This window comes from Battus philenor, unplaced genomic scaffold, assembly GCF_028537555.1.
Source record: "Battus philenor isolate CCGP_79_NKW_IND1 unplaced genomic scaffold, ilBatPhil1.0.hap1 SCAF_15, whole genome shotgun sequence".
Classification (NCBI taxonomy): domain Eukaryota; kingdom Metazoa; phylum Arthropoda; class Insecta; order Lepidoptera; family Papilionidae; genus Battus; species Battus philenor.
In genome coordinates this window covers 4,298,157-4,319,991 of record NW_027181677.1, presented here as the reverse complement: position 1 = coordinate 4,319,991, position 21,835 = coordinate 4,298,157, and the positions used below count along the sequence as shown (strand labels likewise).

Genomic DNA, 21,835 nt, shown 5'->3' with positions numbered 1-21,835 from the left:
TAAAGTTACTCCAGAAAAAACTTGAAAATAATAGGCAACAATTTTTTGCAAATAGCATAAATAATTCATGACAAACTATAGCAGCTTGAGAAAACGTGTCGTATACTCAACTATAATAAAAATGTTTTAAATACTTTATTTATTGATAACCAAATATTAATAAAAATTTAAAATCTGTTGCAACAAAGCTACTGCATAGAAATAGAAATAAACTTTGTAAAACTTATTAAAGTTGTTAATACCACTTTAAAAGAATATGTCAACAATAAATTACCAGTATTTACCTTGAATATAAAAGAGTAAGTAGTTGGATAAATTGCTTAGTCTTTAGTCATTTTTTGTTCATTGGTTATACATAAAAATATAGGGGTGTCGAAAATAAATGAAATACTGTAATAAGATGAATAATTAATTTATTTTCTGTTCTGAGCTAAACATCATATGGTCATTCTGCTTACTATTGTGTTTAGATATAACTATTACCTTTTTAATTTCTATAATGCCGCTCATTAAAAGTAAATATTATATGCCTATGTTCACGAAATATCATGATTGACATTAAAAAATAATCACACATGCACAACACTACTATCAAAGTAGCATAATAATTTAGAAAACACAGCTACACTTTGAACTTAATAGATAAGCGTCGGTAATCTCGACAAATACAATCATATCTCAACTTAATAAACAAATATTTAATCCTTGCTCTGGATGTACTTGATAAGATCAATAACTCGGCTGGAGTAGCCATATTCATTGTCATACCAGCTAATGAGCTTGACAAAGTTATCATTCAGAGAAATACCAGCAGCAGCATCAAAGATAGATGAGTGGGAATCACCAATGAAGTCCGAGGATACTACTTGATCTTCAGTATATCCAAGAATACCCTTCAGTGGTCCTGCAGCAGCTTCCTTGACTTTTTGCTTAATAGCTTCATAGCTGGCAGGTTTGCCTAGGCGAACTGTGAGGTCAACTACTGATACATTAGCCACAGGCACGCGGAAAGCCATACCAGTAAGTTTGCCATTCAGAGCTGGAATAACCTTGCCAACAGCTTTGGCAGCTCCAGTAGCTGCTGGAATGATGTTCTGTTGGGCACCACGGCCATCACGCCACAACTTTCCAGATGGTCCATCAACAGTTTTCTGAGTAGCAGTGGTTGCATGGACAGTTGTCATCAAACCCTCAACAATCTCAAAGTTGTCATGAATAACTTTAGCAAGTGGCGCCAGGCAGTTAGTAGTGCAGGAGGCATTGGAAATTACTTTGTAAGATGGATTGTAGGCTTCCAAGTTAACACCCACTACAAACATGGGTGCATCGGCACTGGGAGCAGAAATGATGACTTTCTTGGCTCCACCTTCCAAGTGAGCCGAAGCTTTGTCAGTGGTGGTGAATACACCAGTAGACTCCACAACATATTCAGCACCAGCCTTAGACCAAGGAATGGCTTTTGGATCTCTCTCAGAGAACACAGCAATTTTGTTGCCATTTACAATAAGATAGCCATCTTTAGCATCCACAGTTCCCTTGAAGCGACCATGAGTTGAATCATACTGGAAAAGATAGACCATGTAGTCCAAGCCAATGAAGGGGTCATTGATAGCAACAACCTGCGCCCCCTTTTCTATGGAAGCACGCAGCACCAAACGGCCAATGCGCCCAAATCCGTTAATTCCAATTTTCGACATGGTTACTGTAAAAAAATAATCTTAATTAATGAAAATAAAATGTGTATGTATTTTGTTCAAAAGAATATAATTTATTTCAATGTTTGTGTAACGTAATTTGTTTTATGCATTTTTAATTATTTAACCATGAAGATAACATATTCCTTATAACAAGAACAAAAAAATCTGCTTATTTTTCTTTTACGAGCAGCACTAGACTGGTCAGTCATTGTGTCAATCTTTGGGGGAGGCCTGTGCCTTGCAGCATCTATCAGCTATGATGTTGATTAATTTTATTTTAATTTGTAAGGTATGTAGAGAAAATATACTATGACTTTTAATTATCCCATCCAAAAGGTTTAATAAAATTATCTACATATTTATTGATTTATATTCTATCCAGGTATGTGTAAATTTCACAAAGTTATTTCTAAATAGCAGACACTATTTATTAAATTATTTATAAAATGCATTGTCTTTTAAAATGTTATTTAAGATTGTGTTTATTACTAGACCTTCATAATAATTTTTGTTCTGTTTTGAACCCTGTTTTACCACCCCCATACATGCATTGTGATAATAAGCTATTACAATTCAATGGAAGCAGGTATGGAGACATTATTTTTTTTATTTCGTAACTTTTAGGAACAACACGTATTATAAATATCACTTAATAACATGTGAACAATTTAGTGCTATTTAGCAAATCAAAAATTATATAAAGGTATATACACTTCGATTATATTTTATAAGGTTAAACTATAATAAATAATTAGAAATTAATTAAGTTAAAAATGAACGCAGTTTTAAACTTTTTACGTAATTCATTCAATAACCTTACAATGTGAACATTATAAAGTTATTATATATTAAAGCTGCATTTTATATATTTTTCAACACCAAAAACATTGTACTAATGAATTTTTATATTTGATATATCTAGAAGATGAAATCGATTTTAATTGTGAACGCGCAAAATTATTGATTACGTTGTTTGCAAATTAGCGGCCGCTTACAAAACAGGAATATCGCGACAACAGAAGTTGTTTTATAGCAATAGCTTACGAAAAATAAGAACTGGGGAGCAATAAAACGAAAGCTCTACTTAAAAGTTAGCTTAGGTGAAATTACCGGTGTATAGAGGTCAGATAGAGGTCAAGCGTCACTTCAAACGAAATACTACAGATTTATCTATATTTGTCTTCACTACTAATGATTAATTACCAGGATTAATGCTATTGCAAGTAAAATAGCCATATTAATTAAACGTGTCTAGTAAGAATCTAGTTATTAAAGAGTAAAAGAAGAGTATCCATTACGCAAGTGAAATGTGTTTAAATAATCGTATATTCGGTGAATATGCTAATTATTGTAAAAATAAATTAACTAAACCAAATTGAAATTTTTGCTCACCGGTAGGAAGAAGTTCTGGTGTAACAGTGCAACACGTACGATCTCCACAAGATGGAGAACTGAAATGTCAAATGAAGGACAAGTATGAATACTGTGAGTTGGAATCTAGATAGCGGGCGGCTACGAATTATGTATTGTCAGTAATTTAAATTTTTAGTAGATAGGTAACTTCTCAGAGAGCATATTTTTTTGTTTTAACTGTGATACAATAAAGTTAACTATGGAAAATAAAGTATTTTCATAATTTCATTTACAACAAATTATATAATTCCGTTATTTTATTTTAAAACTGGAATTAGAAAGTAACCTCGAACATATGTAGTATATTTTTTTGTGGACTATTTGAACAAAAGGATAAAGTCATGATAATAGACAATTTAATGAATGCCTTATATGATTTATATATTTTTTATTAAAATCACTTTTTTGTAGGCTTTTACAGTTTTCGCAGATTATATTAGACAAAGCGCTTAACGCTTTTATGTTTTTTGTAACTAAGAAGCTTGGACTTTTAATTTAGCTGTCCATGATGTGAATCAGTGCCAAGGTCCTCAAGAGAGTAGTCATTTAAAAAGCATTTATTATTTCAATCACGTCGAGAGGACCGAACCTGTCTTAATTAATCGATGTATTTAAACTGATGTTCCTATAATAAGACTAAATCATTCAATCAGAACCAATGGATGGTATTTGTATAATTTAAGAGTTTTTATCAGATTATGGCGGGGAACAAAATTTATATATACTATAATGTATTAATATAAGTAACAGAAATTGCAGTCATATTAAAAAAATTTATTGTGGACATTGATAATGATGTATTTATGCATGTGTCATTGTGTATAATTTTAGCAAATACTGAAAACGTGATGATGGTTTTAAATTCTTGTATTTTAATTTGAAATACCTTAGTGTTTGGAACTGTCCATTCATGATCTCATTGCTTCTATGTTTTTGTAACATCTTTTATGTTATTGGTAGTATGAAATGTATATTTTGAAGTATCTAGTTGTAACATTAGAGGAAACGAACTAAAAGTGTTTTTTTTTAATAATTGTTTCTTCTAGATGTCTCAACTGCTAGAAATCCGCCAGTAACATTAAAATAAACAATAATGTTTGATTTTATTTTTTTTGTTGGTTTCTATGCTTAAAGAGTATATTTAAATCAGTGTTACCTATAATATTCGTACTCAGTACATGTCGTGAAAAAAATTATTAGATTTTTTGTTGTACCAAAAATATAAACAGATATATCTTTTTTTAATACCAAATTTCTGCATTGTTTAAAATATTTCTGATTTAATTTTATATTATATTCGTAGATGAATGAATTTGTTTTAGAATCCCAACAAAAATTAGATTAACTTATTAGAGTATTGCCATGTGCAAAGTATTGCAAAAAAAATATTAAAATTATACGTTGAGGTTGTTTAAAAGACTGCATATTTCTAAATCAAAATTAATCTTTATTCTCATAATGGTTATAAAAGTGGGCATTAATGGTTTTGGCAGAATCGGTAGAATAATGTTTAGGACTTGTTTTCAGAATTTTGATATTGAGGTAATCAATAATATTTTCGTAAAGTGTCAAAATAACTTACGTTTTATTTGTTTAAAATTATAATGACAGGTTTCTGCTATAAACGATCCTGCCATCGACGTTGAATACATCTGTTATTTAATTAAATTTGACTCTATACATGGAAATTTCAATGGAGATGTTACAACGCTTGATGGTGATATTAAAATTAACGGTAATTTATAAAAAGGTTTCGTAGCTTTAAACAATATATAGTTCTGACCTATTTATTACGCTAGTTGTAGAATGAAGGGACGAATGTATATAAGCAGGTCTTCAATGGCCACATATTCGAGGACCTTAAGCATTAAGGATAATTTGAATGAAATTACTTTGATTTGATTGTGGGTCGATTGTTTGCAAAGGAGGCAAGGAGCTATAAATATAGAAAATATATTAAAAGTTCAAGGGTATTTCTGCAAACGCCGAAATTCTTATATTTTTATTCATATCATCGTCAAACCTATATATAAGTGCGCTTAATCGATTATAACATATGTCAAGTTTACTAAAGAAATTTTTTTACATAAATACTATTACGTCGTCATTTCAGCTCATAGACGTCCACTGCAAGGCATAGGCAGGGTTATCTATAGGGATAGATATACTATAATAGCTACACTTGGCAGGTGGATTGGCGATCGCAGTGTATCTGTGTCGTCTGCGTTCTCCCCGTACCGTAATACCAATTATGGTACGCCGAGGTCGCAGATGCACATCCTCTGAAAACTTGTTTGGCAATCCTATATAATTAATGCACAAAATATGAATTATTAATTATACTGTTTCCCGGGAATCGAACCCGCGACCTACAGTTTATTATTATAACATTTAAGATATTCGCCGAGGAATCTTGTGTTCATAAGAAATATAAACATTTATTCAAATATATAAACATATTTATTTAATACCACAAAGTTACACTTTGTGCCCAAGGTTGATAGGTGATCACGACGATCTGGTATCCATATGTAAAAAGATTCCTGTAGTAGTAGTCCCCTTCACGTGGCATGTGAGTCCTCAGGTAGATGCAGCTGTAACAGCCTTGCACGTCTACCAGCACCAACCTTATCCTGAATAGTGTCGTTACCTTTGCTCATACCACTTGCAAAAAGTCGGTAAAGTTATTACCACATTATCACCACATACTAATTTTAACATTTCAAGAGATTCTTTAGCATTTTTTTGCAACTTGAAATAAAATTTTATGTTAATGCGTTTTTCAAAATCTATGATATGCGCCAAGATAGTAGATATGTCCTCAGTCTTCTACTTGTGGAAGCTGATAGTCTATCTATCAGGTTATCGAATGTATTCATTCAAATGGATATGTTCAATTTTCTAATGGTTCCTGGAAAAAAACTAATTAACTGTATTTTGATTATAAGTCACAGGAGGAAATCTTATATCATCTCATAGTTTATACATATATTACTATCCGTATTCGTTTCAGGTAACATTATTAAAGTTTTTCGTGCTAAACAACCGTCTACAGTGCCATGGGACGTTGCCGGCGTTCAGTATGTGATCGAATCTTCTGGAATGTTCACTAGTTATGAGAAAGCAGCGGTAATGCAATGTTTTTATATGTTGTAAAATCGCGTAGTTTATTAAAATTTATTATTATAGAGTAGATATATATTTTGTTAACACCTGTTTAGAAGTGGTTATTGAAGGTATATGCATATTTTTACGGCTTGTTTATATGGAGTAAATAACTACGCAAAAAAGGCAGAGTAATAATTCAGTAATGATTTGAACGTAACGGTCCGAGTCGAGGCTAATATTCAATAATATACAGGGTGATAAGTTTTATATGTAATAAATTTAAAGGGGAGAATGTATAGTTCATTAGTTGTAAAAATGGTGTACATCGTAACAAAAAACAAATGATATTAGAGATAATAAATATAGAATATCGTAATGGAAGCGTGTCTTTTTGGCTGTGCTTATATACTGGATTATTGGTTACATGCGTAAAAGCTTTAAAGGGAGAAAAGTCACTTGCCATCAGTTAAAGTATGGTAAACCCTATCAAAAATAAATAGTTTTAGAGATATAAGTAACGTAATTGGTATATAGTAAGAGAAAGCGTTTTCAAAATTCGGATTACTACACATGAAAATTAATTATTGTTTACTATTTATCCGTACCGACTTTTTACTTCCACAAGTAATTGGTCTGCTAATAGAAAATATATACTAATGTAGCATATTTCAAAGTGATCACTTTATACAGGATAATTTGAAATAGGTGTAAATCCTTTGAAGCTGATAAATGCGTTAAACAATCAAGTTTTTATACGCGTAATTAGTCAACCTGTATATTTATTAAAATTTCTAACACTTTTTATGTTATTCCTTTACCAGCGCCGTAGATAATATAATGGTTCTACTTGTCTGATGGAACAAATAAGGTGCGTGTATATCAGAGTAAACTGAACTTATCTTTGTTTTTAACTTCGTTATCGGACTATGACCAAACTATAGAAATTGTTTTTATTCTTATTAAAAACATTAAACGCAGGGTCATCTGTCGGTTGAGGGCGTGAGGCGGGTGTTGATCACAGCTCCGTGTAGCGACGTTCCCATGATAATACTGGGGGTCAATGATGATAAAATGCAACTAGGTGACGTATCAAATTATATTTTTTATTAATATAGTACGTTTGTAGTGTTGCCGGTGATGAATCTTCAACGTCATACCCAGAGCGGAGGGGATGCTCTAAGCTTCACTGCGAGATCGAATTATAAATGAGAAGATCCGCTGCAAAACTAAGGTCACCGATATAGTTGGAACAAATGCTCGTCTGAAGTGGCGAGGCACATCGCTAATGCAACCAATGGCCTTTGGGGCCGAAAGGTTCTCGAATGACGACCACGAGTCGATATACGTGGCCTGGGTAAGCCCCCCAATATGTAGACCGACGACATAGTTAAAGGCACGGGCAGTCGGCGCGCTGGATGTGGGCAGTGTAAGACCGGTTATTGTATCGATCGTTGGTATTGTTTCTGAAGATGTTAATGCTATTAGCCATAAGGGTTTTACAGCTTCATCTGTACTGAGTTCACGGAGCGGAGAGGTCCGTGCATTAGATGCGATTGTTGAAGGAAGCCTTGTAGTAGGTGTCCATAGGTCGACATTAAGAATTAAGATATATATTGGACCGATTTAAAAACCATATTTGTAAAAACTGCTAATTTTTTGGTAAGTTGTATAAATATTAAACATAACTCTAAATATATATGTATCAATTCAATCGATCATTTATACTAATTAATTTATGTTTATCTGTCTTCAAATTGGATATCCTTGGAAGTCAATTATTTCTGAAAGTCAGGTTTTAAGGGAAAAATATAATCTGCCCTATTATCGAGTATCTATTGTTTTTTTTTTATTATTTCATACATTATTACTTGATTTTTCATTAGTAGTACATCTTTATTGTTTATGCATTATTTAATTCTTCTAATTTCGTATTAGTCGTGACATCTCTTTTTATTAAAATCTAAATCTTTTTATATCCGTCATTGCATGCATCTATCGTAATAATAATAAAAGAGTCAATACGAAATTTCGTTTCTTTGGACTTTGTTTAGATTTATATGAATGAAAGAATTAAACCAAGTTGAGCATACCTCGAAAGCCGTTGCGTTTTCCGTATTTGGAGAATGATTCTTCATGAGCCTTACCCTGAGAACCCTTTTTTCGTACAGAATTTCCACAAAAGTCGGGATAAGATATATACCACCTTCATCTTATGTTCTAATTATCCGCCTACTTGTTATCATCTCCCAGAGGGTGGAACATTTAAGCGAGATATTCGGAATGTCGATCAATGTGGCGAAGACCAAAATAATGTATATGGATAGAAGGTCAGCTCTCACAGTTTGCAGCGCTCCCAAAGATAGGGTACATAGACGTTTATTTGGGGCCAATGATCAGCGACCAGGGAGGGAACAACAAGGTGATTCGAGTGAATTCGACGACGAACAGGAATGGAAAAAAAATGTGATAGGTTGACCAGAATACAGCAAAATAGAAGTGCCTTCAACAGCACTCTGATATTTCCAATCTAATACGCATCTGAATCCTGAACACTTCACTCAGCATACTGAAAGAAAATCGACGGATTTGAATTTGGTGCTGGCGAATAATGCCACGCATACTGTGGACAGCTAAGAGAATCAACAGATCTGCTCTCAATCAACTCCGTTTTAAGAACAGGCTCTTGAACATCCGCTAAACGTGGACTACTTTAGCCACATAGCTCGCGAAGGCAATCAGTCTCGATAAGCTGGTTGTCGTAAGAAAAGTAGAGGGAAAAAAACCTAGATGGCGTGTGGTGATTGGCCTTACAATATCGGAAGCACTCCAAAACGCAGTTCATAGAGACCTGTGGAGAAACTCGTCGAATTCTCGACTAAGGTTTTGCAGGAAGGGTGCGACTTTCAGCAATGAAGATAAACGACCAAGAACACGGACGCTCCAAGAACATCGTATGCTGATGTAATTCTTATAGTGCTAACCTAATATGTTTTTAAATTGATCACTAAAGACCCGTCTATTGCTTTTATAACTCGATCTACAATAAAGAACAAATTGACCAATTATTATTGTTGGTACATCGAACTTCCTGTGTTTTTATAACGCAATTTAACTATTGAAATGTTTTAATTAGATTCGATATTACTATCAAATCTATGACGTGTAAGTTTCAACATGAGTTTTGTTTTATTTGACTAGAATCTCGTGTATTGAAAACGTCGATATAAATAGTTCGATTGTGTAACATCGGCTTTGTAATATTAGTCTGGTATGAAGTAATATCGATAACAGTATAGTAGATATCACTCTTGAGTTTTTATCTAAAATTAATGCAATGTGTGTCCCATGCTGTTAAGATTATATCGTAAAATAAACCGGATTTTTCCTCATTCAGTTTATTTTAGTTTTTATAACATTTCGTAGCCTCCACCGAATAAACCCGTAACCACAAAAAACAGTTTTACAGGAGAAACAAAAAACCCCGAAACCATTTATTTTTAGAAAGGGTTTATAATACATTATTTGACAGCAAACGAGCTATATATTCATTCGTTTAATCCTTTTACACCTAACTTCAATCATATTACATGGTTGAACCGAAACGTTGGAACTAGCATAGAATACCTAAAGCGCATTATTTTTTTAACATAATTTTTTTTGATTCAAATAAATTATATGAATACACAAAATCATCATCATTTAGGTCGTAAGACGTCCAATGCCAGAAACGGGCTTCCCCAATAGAATTGTAATAGGACCGCTTGGAAGGTACCTGAATTTCTGAATTTGTACAGCGTCTTCCAAAAACCTTAATAATGTCGCCTCTTTTGCCTTATCTCTACTTAAAAACTTAAGCATCCTTTTATTTCATGAGATACACGAGATTTAGTATTTTTTGTAACCATAATAAAATTCATAATGTTAATTTGCGTATTTACTAAAATTTACAGATCAAAAAGTCATATCTTGTGCATCGAGCACCCTGTACTGTTTGGCTCCTATAATGAAAGTTCTAGAAAGTAATTTTGGTGTATCGGAAGGCTTCGTTACCAGCATTCACGCCATGACGCCATCTCTAAAACCACTTGATGGATTGTGTTTAAGGGGAAAGGTATTTTTTTTTTTTACAGAGTCGTGTACATATTTAATAAGCTTAAGACTTGTACATTAATATGAAGAGAAATCTAACATTTCAAATCTGAATTACTATCCCGACTTGTTATCCGTATAGCGCATAATTTGTGTGAATTATAAAGTTGATTGTATACTAAATTAAACGTCTTATGTTAGATATGAATATTATTTTAAATCTAAAAGCGAACTTATAAAGGCGCGAGGTTTATAGCGAACTGTTAAACGCGCGAAGTTCAAAGCAGACTGTCAAATGGGCAGTTGTAATAGTAATTTTTTCTGAAAATATTTAAGCTTGTACGTAAATTAATATTTTTCTGGTCATTAAAACTTTATACAAAGTATTAGGAATATTATAGAAACATATGGCCTTCCCAAGAGAAACAGATTCATTTTTTATGTGTATAATACATGACCGCGTCACTGCCAAACACAAACTATGAAAGAAAAAAGTCAGTGTGGTGAGATTCAATAGCTATGCTATATTCTTCAACTCGCACTGAGACCGTTTGGTAGATTAGTCTGTAAACCACCAGGCGTTTGATTTGGGACAAATAAATTAGATTAATATTTCTACCGAAAGATTTTTCGACGTGCCAAATCAAGCGCCGGACACTACAGCCTTTTTTTAAAGGATTTTATAGCCGTAGTAGTAGTAGCCCATTATTATGCTTCTCTCATAAATTATTTATTAGCATAGCCCCGGATAGTTACATTAATACACGGACAGTTATTTCCAACAAACTACCAAACGACCGCGTTTATCACTTGGCAAATTTAGGAAACTTATTAAGCATAGGCTCTGCGAAAAGGCATATTACTCTAGTTTCGGACTGTTCTCAACAAAGATGTTTGGAAATGAATTGCTCTATGTTTAAGGTTTGAAATTGTTAACACAATTATTAAAAAATGACTAACCCCACCGAGTTTATTGTTAGTTCTTCTCAGTGAGAGGCGCGTTTCTAACTAAAGTAAACATAATTTTAAGCTATTATAAATGATTGCTATGATCTTATTTAATGAAACAATTTTGGAATTTAAATTTGAATTAGAGATCCACCTGATTGAAAGGCGGCTGCCACGCTCTTGGTCACTTAGACGGACACGCCGTGAAGAGCCTTAACGCGAAGTCCTTGTCCTTGTCGAAGTTAGGTTTGAGCTGGACGTGCATTTGACGGTCCATGGTCTCTACTCCGGAACTTTAAGGGTCAATTATACAGTCACATTTCGATTTTTGAAAAAAATTCAAACTTACTTTAACGTGGAAAAATATAACACTGGTCTGACTGTTATTCTAGCATTGGCGAGATTACAGAAGTATTCACCAAAACATTATCCCGGCGATGACTGGAGCTTGTAAAGCTCTCGGAAAAATTTTGCCGCAATTGAAAGACAAGATGGTTGGTTTGGCGTTTCGTGTGCCCATAGTGAATGTGTCTGTTCTCGATTTAAGTGTTCGGTATGTATTTTACTTCATATTATCTTCTCTGTTACAAATCGTTTGAATTCTAGTTAAAAAGATTATTGTACATATAACAATAAATATAAACTATCTAGTCAAGTTCAACTAGTCGGAGACTTCTTTTTTGAAAATTAAATTATAGACATCTGCAATGTCACATAATACTTTTGAAACTAATATTATGTTTTGCTGTTCACGTGGCTAGTTCATCATCATTATATAAGCTGATCAACGCCCACTGTACGGCATAGACCACCGCCGAAGATCACCGCGATGATCAGTCTTGCGCTACCTGTATCCAGCGACTTCCCGCGATCTTAAACTATGTCCTAACTAACGTGACTAATTAAAATAAATAAATTGACATTGTTATTATTCTTATATGAGAAAACAAGAAAAGATCAGGCTTTCAGTCCTCGACAGTTTCGCTATTCCTGGCGTGGGCAAGGTAGACAGATGACTTGCGTGACAGATGACAGTGAACGTCCTAAGGCTGAAATGATAATGATGATTGTTATCAGAGAAAACATTAAAGTTTTAATATATAACCGTCTTTTATAAGGTTGAACAGAGAAACGACATTTCCGAACATAGTGAAATGTGTTGAGAACGCTAAAGAAACATACTTAAAAGGAGTTCTAGATATATCGAACGAAGAGGCAGTTTCCTCGGATTTTATAAAAGCGACTCATTCCTGTATATTGGACATCAACTCGAGTATGCAACTTCGTCCGAATTTTTATAAATTCATTTGTTGGTATGAAAACGAATTCTCATATGCGTGTCGAGTGGTCGATTTAATAATATTGGCAGAAAAACAGTTTTCTGAGGCACAAATTGTTGAAGGAAGAAAGCTTGATTCAGAGCTTTTGGATAATCAAGTTACATGTTCCTTCGGGAAGACATTAGGTAGTGGCTACAGTTCTAAACCATTGTCGAATGTTCTAAGAAAGTTTTCCAAGTCTTTTGAATTTAAAAACAGATCACGTAAAATTGAAAAAACACCACAAATGAAAATTAACCAAGAGACAGAAACAAATTTGGATTTGAAGAATAAAAGCGCAGAAGCCAAATTTTCGTGTATAGAATGTAATTCATCAGATAAACCTGCTATGAACACGCCAGAACCTATCAATGTAAACACGGAGAGCTTAGAGAGTGTAAAAAGGGAATTTAATAAAATGTTAAATATCACAGAGGATCTACTTGATAAATCCAATAAAATTTGTACAAGTGAATCTAGTGAAAATGGTGTACCACAGATGAAATTGTTCAAGGAATTGGTACGAAGTAATTCTAACGTTCTTACATCATCGACTGCTGATACAGAAAATTCAACAGATTACCAAACGAATAATTCATGTGAATGTACAGATTGTTCAATGGATAGAGGCAGAAAGAAATCAAATAATGTCACCAAAAAATCATCATCGGAGTTAAGTTTTGAGGGAAAACGTAATTATGGCAAAATTGCATTCGAAGGAGGTAAAGTTATTGTCAAAATATTATAAGTAAAATTTAATGAAATATATAACACAACCATTTTTATGATTTTTCAGGTGAAATTAAAGAAGAAAGTGACGAAGAAGATAACTTCCAAGTAAAAACTTTATATGACTCCGATACAGAAGATTCTGTGAACTTTAAAACGTGCGATTTAGAACCTAACACAGACCTTGAATCACTACAGGAAGAATCCAATATTAGCACTGAAACCTCACAAATAAATTCAGTTTATAAAATAAAAGATTGTGTATTGAAAAAGGGACATAAACATGAAGAAATCTACTCTCAACAATCAGATATTTCAAAACTGGGAAAAATAAATATTTCAAAAGACGATATCAGGACAATTAATTCAACGAGAAACAAAAATGAAAATAAAACTGCAAATTACGTCATCGTAGGAAAGTCTGCTGATTATTACAAGGGTAAGATAATGGGACGAGTCATGGACAAGAAGAATACTTCAGTTCAAAAGCAGGTTATAAGTGAAAACTTGGCGTTGCATTTGGAACAAGAAAACATCAGAGTGTCTACAAGGGAAGGTACTAAAACGAATGACGACATTTACGACAAACTGGACAGTACAAGTGCAAGCAACTCAGAAAACTCGTTTCATGTCAATGAAAAACAATCACAAGTTATTTACATTAATGATTTGACAAACTCTTTAGAGGATTTAGGTCGCCTAGAGAAGATTTGTAAAATAATTGAAATATCCGATGATCTGTCCGACGAACTGTTTTCGAAATTGAAAGCCAAAGATCCCGCTGCATTGAAAAATAAGAAATGGTCTTTCAAAGACTTGTGCGAGAAAATTAAATTGGATGATTTTTGTGATAGAGTTTTCCACGAATAAAACTATTGAAGAACAATTGTGGCGTAAATAAAAGTATTTATATAATATATAAATATATTTTACTATCAAGGCACTTGTTATTATGCATTCATGTGATTTAATAATGGATTTGTGTAAATAAATACATATTTCACCTTAAAATTAATTAAAAAAATATCACATTAAAAAATAATATAAAATGCAGGTACTGAAACAAGACAATTACTCCATTTGCTAAATTTAACCTTGATCTTGATTTCCATATAACAAATCCATATTAAGAAGCTTCATGTTAAGTTGTATGATGGTTTTGGGAAAGGCAGCGTCATCCATTTCAACAAAGTCTGCAATAACGACATTCACAGGAGCCGGGGAATCCACGCTGTTGGCGTTTGGCGGCCCTGGAGAGAATTCTTCTAATAACCTCGGTAGTACTTCATTTTTTACAGGAATCGCACACTTTTCACGAAGTGAGGATATCCATCTATAAGAAACGAAAGTGTAATTACATTAACAAATAAAAATTAGTTAATAATTATAACCTTGCATGTGTTAAGAATGCATATATCCTCCAATGTATACTCGCTTAGCGACGCCCCATATATAGGTTTCTAAATAGAAAGTCAAATTAGACAATGACTATCACCCTGTCTATCCTATACTTAAATTATTGATTATACTGTCTCCAGAGTTCCCAACCGTTAGATTATACCAATATGGACGGCACACCCGCACGAGGGTAGGGGCCTGTTTACGGTAGGTCTTGCTTCCACAGACTCTGACAACAGTAATCATTGAGGTAAGTTCTTCCTACGCGTAAGCACTACCGACTCTCCAAGCAGGTGATGGAATTGTAAGGTACACTCACTTCCTCTACATCACCAAGAACGCAATAACGATTTAATCCTCGCTCGGGACGCCAGAAGCTGGCTCCCATGTTATTCGGATATCGTGCCGAAGTTGTGAGCTTAATCACTTTCGATTTCCATCACGGGATCTAGCCTAAACTACACCCGAATGTGGTGGGTTTTATCTAGCATATACCTCTTGCTGAGCAGGCAAGTAACTGAGCTTTGTTAACTAGCCAGTTGCCAGCCAGGAAGCTATCGTTAGCGGTCACTCCAAACCGAGTGCCCCACAAACTAGACCAGACCCATTAACATGTTCAACGTCTGAAGTTAACCCCTTAACTACTACAAATCAGACATTAATGATCAGTATCTACCGCTCATGCAGTAGGCGAGCTCATGGTCTCCATAGTACTCTAGTCCAAACATCCAGACCCTTTGTTGCAGTAACCTCTCCAGCCGGTAGACAATGTCACAGTGACCAGGAGAAGGCATGCATTCAAACGCTATGGTTGTGTGAAATGTTTGACAGCCAGACTAGCTCATGTCTGTCATCTTATTTTATTTTACGCAGTAAATTCTTATAAAAAAGAAAATGTTTTTAGTATTCATCTTAAATTTTGCTAATTTTTCTCTATAAATACCTAAGTTGTGGCTTAATAAAAAAATATATGTAAAGAATAGGTAAACCAATTTTTTTTCCAAAACGTTTTTTTTTTGTTAACATATAAAAGTAACTCTGGCACTGAAACCTATGGTTTTCTTTTTATAAATAACAAATTTAAATTAATAAAATCATTGAAAAATGCCTTACCTAATTATGACAATGGACGAGATTAAAATTTATTCTAATAAGTTTAACAAAAAAATCTTGTAGGTTTACAAGATCTCACCACATGTATTATAGGAAACAATGTAATATTTACAATGTTAGAAACATGCTTGTTGAAAATTACAACTGAGTATATTTATGATATGAAACATTAGTAACATGTGTTTAAAAATTGTTACCGAAATATAATGAATGCAGGGGTGGGTGTCAACACTGCTTGATGCACAAAACCCATTCCGGGGTGTCTCTTAACATTCCGCAAGAAGCTAAGGAGACCATCAACTCGCTCTTGTTGCGGCCATGGTGAAGGTAACATTTGAGGTTGCCAGAACTCATTTGTAGCATATACTGATTTATGTCGATATACAATCACAACCTAAAAATATTGCAATAATAAATTAAATATGAGTGATGAATTGTAGGATTTAATAAAAGTATATAAAATACATTTATTACCCTAAAAAAAAACACTTGTACTCGGATCAATACAGTTTTGCAAAAAAAAAATATGTGTTAAGGAATAGTGTTTAGTATTCAATAATTCCTTTTGAGAATTAAGATTCCTAGTTACTACCTACGCAACACTAGTACCCAATTTCTGTGATGAAACAAACCTATATAAATCTACAAAATAATTTCTCATTTTACCATATCTAAAATTATGAATCTATAGTTTACCTGTTGTTTTAATCTTGATAGAGAATTTAGTGTGATACTCTGTACATCTATTTGTCTTGGAACAAGTTTTGGACCATACAGATGTAACAGAATTCGCATCAAGTTTTGATGGTCATCTAGAGTGAAGCCATAAAAGTGCTGAAAATCTAATATAACCACCTATAAAAAGAAAAACACCTGTTAAAAAACAGACATTGCTGAAGAATAAACAAATATTTATAATTCAACAAATAATATAAAACACACAAATTAAAGCGTCCTAATAAATTCATAATAACTGAAATAGCAAATTGATAATTGATGACTTTTAAATTTAAATAAGAAAAATGAATTGATTTGCTAGCTGTATAATTAGTAACTTAATTATTACTTTTGGTAGCTTGTAATGATTTTAAACAAAATATACAAAACAAACAAAACTTTAATGTCTACACTAGAGGCATCAACAATTTCATTTATTTGTAATGTTAAAACTAGTATCAATTTACTCAAATATAAAGAATGTGGACCTACCTCTCCAGGATGAGTGTCGACAAAATCCTTCACTTGTTCTAAAGCCTTACTTATTTCATCAGCATAAACGCCATGGGTGAAATAAAATTTATCATCACCTGTCTTTGTTGCAATCCTCAAATCGAAATACCTGTAACATGTCCAATTGAACAAATTTTACTCTACTTTATATTTGTAAATTGATGTTTAAATCTATTATTAAACTATCTCAAGTCCTAAGCATTTCAATAATGAAACAAGAATAATTCTTCATTTAGAGATTTGAAGTAATATTTTAGATATATAGAAAAAACCAGGCTTGTTAAATTCAAATAAATTGTTTACAAAAAGCTTAGTTGATTGATAAACAATCTAAATGAATTTATTTTTATTTGATTAGCATATACTAAATTTATAGTCTACATATAAATGTAGACATGTATATAATTTCATTTGTTGAAATATGATTGACATAAATTATTTTCATAAATATATGTGCATATATCTTAAGCTTAATTACTGTTAAGAGGTCTCGGCTAAAGGCTATTAACACTGTCAACAAACAAAAGGGCATAAGATTTGTCAAAAAATACAAAAATTAGAAATTAAATTGTAAAATCTTGATGTAATATGCAATTATGTGCTATTTTAGCTTTGATTAAGAATTTCATGGCACACAATGGATGAAAATTTGTAGAGATACAGGTGCAATTACCTAAAAAGTTATTCCAACTTAATTTAAAACATTTTTATAGAAGGATTCAAATTGTTTTTATTGATTTTGGAGTATAAGCATGTATTCTTGAGGAGATATATATATCTTACGTTATTTTGTGCCATGTTTGTTAATTACTGTGAGCAAAGTACCTAATGCCAATAAGAAGTTGCTGCGAGGTATCTATAGCTTGTGTTATTGTCCAACGTAATATCGTACCTCTAAATAAAGGGTACAAGTTCTTGACAATAGGTTCGGCATCAGGTGCAATTTCGCTTGACCGTGTGATGCCATAGGTCATTGAATCATGGCTGCCTGGAAATATAAGCAATTTTATTTAGTTTTTCTTTATCCATGCATGGCACTGAAAGATGTGTTTTCAACATATACAACATTTTATGAGTTATTCTAACAATTAGTTCTTTATATGTATAATATTATATACTTAGCATTACAACTGAATTGATAGCATTAATAAAGAAATATTTCTAAGCATTTATTTTCATTTAAAATCTACCCATGTGATATACCATTATTCAAATGATAACAAAAATTTATAACATTATTTGTTTATTTTCTAATTTAAAATAAATTGTTAAATAGCGATATTTTGTTTAAAAAGTTTGTAATGATTATATTTCACGTATAATAAAACATTCATCAGTTAAAATAACTTCGTAAGGTTACCTGGTATGGCGAGATAAATAAATGGCAGATTTTTTAATTTTTCCGGCAGCCCACTCATCCAGTTTTCAAGGTTAATGTTTTGCGCCAAACCATCTTCACTCATTATTGTAGCTAAAATTCAAATTCATAAATCACTTTCAACACAATACTTTTTCTCCCAAACACGACAAAATTTCAGATTTAAAAATACCTTCAAATTTTAACTAAAACGCTGTGACAAACTTTCTTGGTAGTTTATGTTTACATGTAGTACCTATTAAAATGGTTTAGGTTGGACTGGTTACGTCAAGACACTAAAATTAAATATTCGACCTCAACTATTAGCCCTACTGTCCTAAATAGATTTTGCTTTATTGTATATTTACACCTATTAGTGTTGGTACATTATGCGGCTAATACTTATTACAAAAATTGTATAAAAATAACTAATAGTTTGTTACGTTTATTTAAATGAATGCAAAAGTTATATGATGCCATTAAAGTCAGTTAACATGTCAAAGTTCTGTTAAGCTATGGCTACATTGTCTAAACTACTTCTATTTTTAGATAACTGAACAGAAACTTCAAACTGGATTTAAACTTAGGTACAAAGTATATCTGTAATTATTGTATTTAGAAACACTTGAAAACTTTTAATTAACATTTAAATATTTTTCAAAGTAGAATAGTATTTTTTAATTAATTGATATAAACTGATTATTTATTTACCATTAGAAACATGGTACAATACGACTGTTGCGCTATAATTTAGTTTGATGGTATACTGGACTTCACACTAATTAAGTTTACTTCCACTTATTAATAAAAGATTGTAATTCATTGTTTACTTTCTTTTAGAATATAAATATCCACGATGTACATAGACATAATCATAAACATATATAAACATTGTAAAAGGAGCAGGGGCTAAATAAATATTAATTATTATTTAAGTTAATCTTGTTGAAAAGCCAATAAAATACAACTTTAAAGTACTTGTAGACCCTGAACACAAGATGTGGAGGCTGAAAGATTATTTCCTATCAGTAAAATTTATATAAATAACTACTAAGTATCTCAGTAATTTCACCAGCTGCATTAAATTCGGACGAGAACAAAGTAATACTTAAAAACAGTTGTTGTCGGAGATTTTAAACCAAGTAGTAGAACATTTCTAAACTTCATAAGATATTTACCAGTATATATACATATCAGGTTACTATTAACATTATGAAACATTTTATGTAAAAATATAAAATGCAAACTCTCAATACAAATACAAATTTGTTCTTTGAATGTCGCATAAGAATATATATATAAAGGACCCACGGGTTAACAATAATGAACTATTGACAGATGTTATTATTTGTGTGTATTATTTATTAATATTAACAACAATTATTCGATGATCTGCATTATATTTATGATGAATGAGCGAAGATCTACCAAGCGATGTAACAGAAAGTTTTAGCTAGCAATCAATTTTTCTCGATGTCAATACAATTATGAATTCTTTGTTCTCTATATAAAATTAATAAAATTTAAAAAAAAAATTGAATCGGACATTGTTAGCTCTGTATTGATAATGCGGCTACAATTACTCGATCAGTTGTTATAAATAAATAATCGTCATTTAAAAAACATTTCACTCAATAATAACTTTAACAAATTTTCTTAACGGTTTAGTAATAATAACACATTTACTTTTTACACAAAAATTGTAGCCAAATTGAAAAAAATAATTTTTATCTGATAAGGAATAAATTTAGTTTTTATTTTATTTCAAAGCAAGAAGAAAATGAGTCATAAAGTACAGACACTCGAAGTAAAGAAGTAAACTCATACCTATTAAAACAAAGATTTCAAGCCTCATGTTCGATGTGTGGATGTCCCGGTTACTGATTCAAAAACGTCAACGTATCCGATGACCGTTATATAGATAATAAGTTTCTGTATGTTAAACAAAATTATATACCGTTTTTCTCTCACTTAATACACCAGTGCGAGTCGTAAACTGAAGTGTATTATCCTGCAATCCAATGCATTTGATCTTCAGCGGTGTTAATAAATGCAAAAAGTAACCTCTGCTGTTATTATTGGCTAGGCATACGCCACCGATTGCTTTGTTACAATACTTCCATTCAACTGTGCGTGTATATTTAGTGGATTAGGTGAAAGGATAATGCGCGAAACATTTTTTGTGTCAATGTTCTTAACTTGCTTTGTTAATAGAATTAACCTTGATTTTTACGGCTTTTTATCAACACATTTGACACTTTATGGCACAAACTTGAGTAATGCTAGTAGCATTTTTTATATTTCAGCGTATTAACATTTCTAATCATTTTATTATACAGAATGATTGTTTATAGGTAAGCTTGAAAGGGATGAATGTATAGCCCATTTATATTATTAAGATATTTCATCAAAAAGCTTGAAAAGTCATACACTGATTTTCAATCACTCTGAAATAAGTTACACTAATTTATATTCTACGACTCGCTAATATCTTCTGACAGTGCAAAGTCGGCAAGGACATATAGTAAATAATAATTAATTTTTACTATGTAATAAAACCAATTTTGAATATACTTATACTTACTATTTTACATTGTTTTTTTTTAAATTATGGAACTATTAGTTATTGGAAAGAATGGACATAAATTAATTATTAGCAAATAAGCTATACGTTCATCCCTTTAAAGATTTTACTTCCCTCCAATAACCTTGTATACGATGACAGTACAAACAACCGCATCCATTACAAAATTCATTTACATATCCACTAAAATTATTCGCTGATTGTCTTATTGTACATTTTTATATGTAATATATATAATAATAATAAAAATAAACTTCGAAAACAATTCAGGTTAAACAAAAAAGGTATAGTTGGAATCTCACATGTACCTCTCCAATAAGTGTAAAAAGATTTGTCAAATTAGAACCTCTAAAATTACGTAATACTTAAATCATATATTATCTATTCTCGATAAAAATAATTATGGAATAGTCTAACAATCGATAACATTAATATAAATATATTTATAACATTAAGAGGCCTTTTAACAAAAAATCCAAGCGCTATATCTCTTACCTATGAAAATGTGATTTCTGAATAAACTATTAGACTAATTAATTTTTTTTAATGGCAGCAGTCAGGTAATAAGGTTTTCTATCAATGCACATCATAAATCAGTAAATTAAAATTTTACGCATTAGACACGGTATCACGTCAATCAAAGTGTTTGGTTAAATCGAATTAATTTTACTATTCTTAGTTGTTTATTTATGAATTTAATTATTTTTACTTTTTATTGTACATCAATACAAGATATTTTAAAATCAAATAGTACGTAGATGAAGTACAAACGGCTTTCAAGCAATCATTTTTGCTTGAAGGATTTTATTAATAAGAAAAGATAGGGGGCGGTCAACGAGTAAAAGAAGGG

At 31.9% G+C, this 21,835-nt stretch overlaps 3 protein-coding genes across 3 annotated transcripts; 1 reads left to right on the top strand and 2 right to left on the bottom strand.

Moving 5' to 3' along the window:
* Positions 1 to 396: 396 nt before the first annotated feature.
* LOC137918806 (glyceraldehyde-3-phosphate dehydrogenase 2-like) lies at positions 397 to 3,199 on the bottom strand. The gene is made up of 2 exons (XM_068761716.1): positions 3,090 to 3,199; positions 397 to 1,702 (listed from the first exon to the last, which is right to left on the bottom strand). The coding sequence occupies exon 2, from the start codon at positions 1,695 to 1,697 to the stop codon at positions 699 to 701; it is 999 nt and encodes a 332-aa protein (XP_068617817.1). The 5' UTR covers positions 1,698 to 1,702; positions 3,090 to 3,199; the 3' UTR covers positions 397 to 698.
* Positions 3,200 to 4,541: 1,342 nt separating this feature from the next.
* On the top strand, positions 4,542 to 14,188 carry LOC137918985 (uncharacterized). Its single transcript, XM_068761943.1, has 8 exons — positions 4,542 to 4,652; positions 4,722 to 4,845; positions 6,124 to 6,239; positions 7,197 to 7,299; positions 10,169 to 10,329; positions 11,648 to 11,808; positions 12,374 to 13,296; positions 13,371 to 14,188. The coding sequence occupies exons 1-8, from the start codon at positions 4,569 to 4,571 to the stop codon at positions 14,171 to 14,173; spliced, it is 2,475 nt and encodes an 824-aa protein (XP_068618044.1). The 5' UTR covers positions 4,542 to 4,568; the 3' UTR covers positions 14,174 to 14,188.
* A 60-nt stretch (positions 14,189 to 14,248) lies between these two features.
* Positions 14,249 to 18,837, bottom strand: LOC137918825 (PI-PLC X domain-containing protein 3). The gene is made up of 7 exons (XM_068761744.1): positions 18,595 to 18,837; positions 18,405 to 18,515; positions 17,870 to 18,032; positions 17,024 to 17,153; positions 16,511 to 16,669; positions 16,012 to 16,208; positions 14,249 to 14,636 (listed from the first exon to the last, which is right to left on the bottom strand). Exons 2-7 carry the CDS (start codon positions 18,505 to 18,507, stop codon positions 14,393 to 14,395), a joined length of 996 nt encoding a protein of 331 aa, XP_068617845.1. The 5' UTR covers positions 18,508 to 18,515; positions 18,595 to 18,837; the 3' UTR covers positions 14,249 to 14,392.
* Positions 18,838 to 21,835: the final 2,998 nt, after the last annotated feature.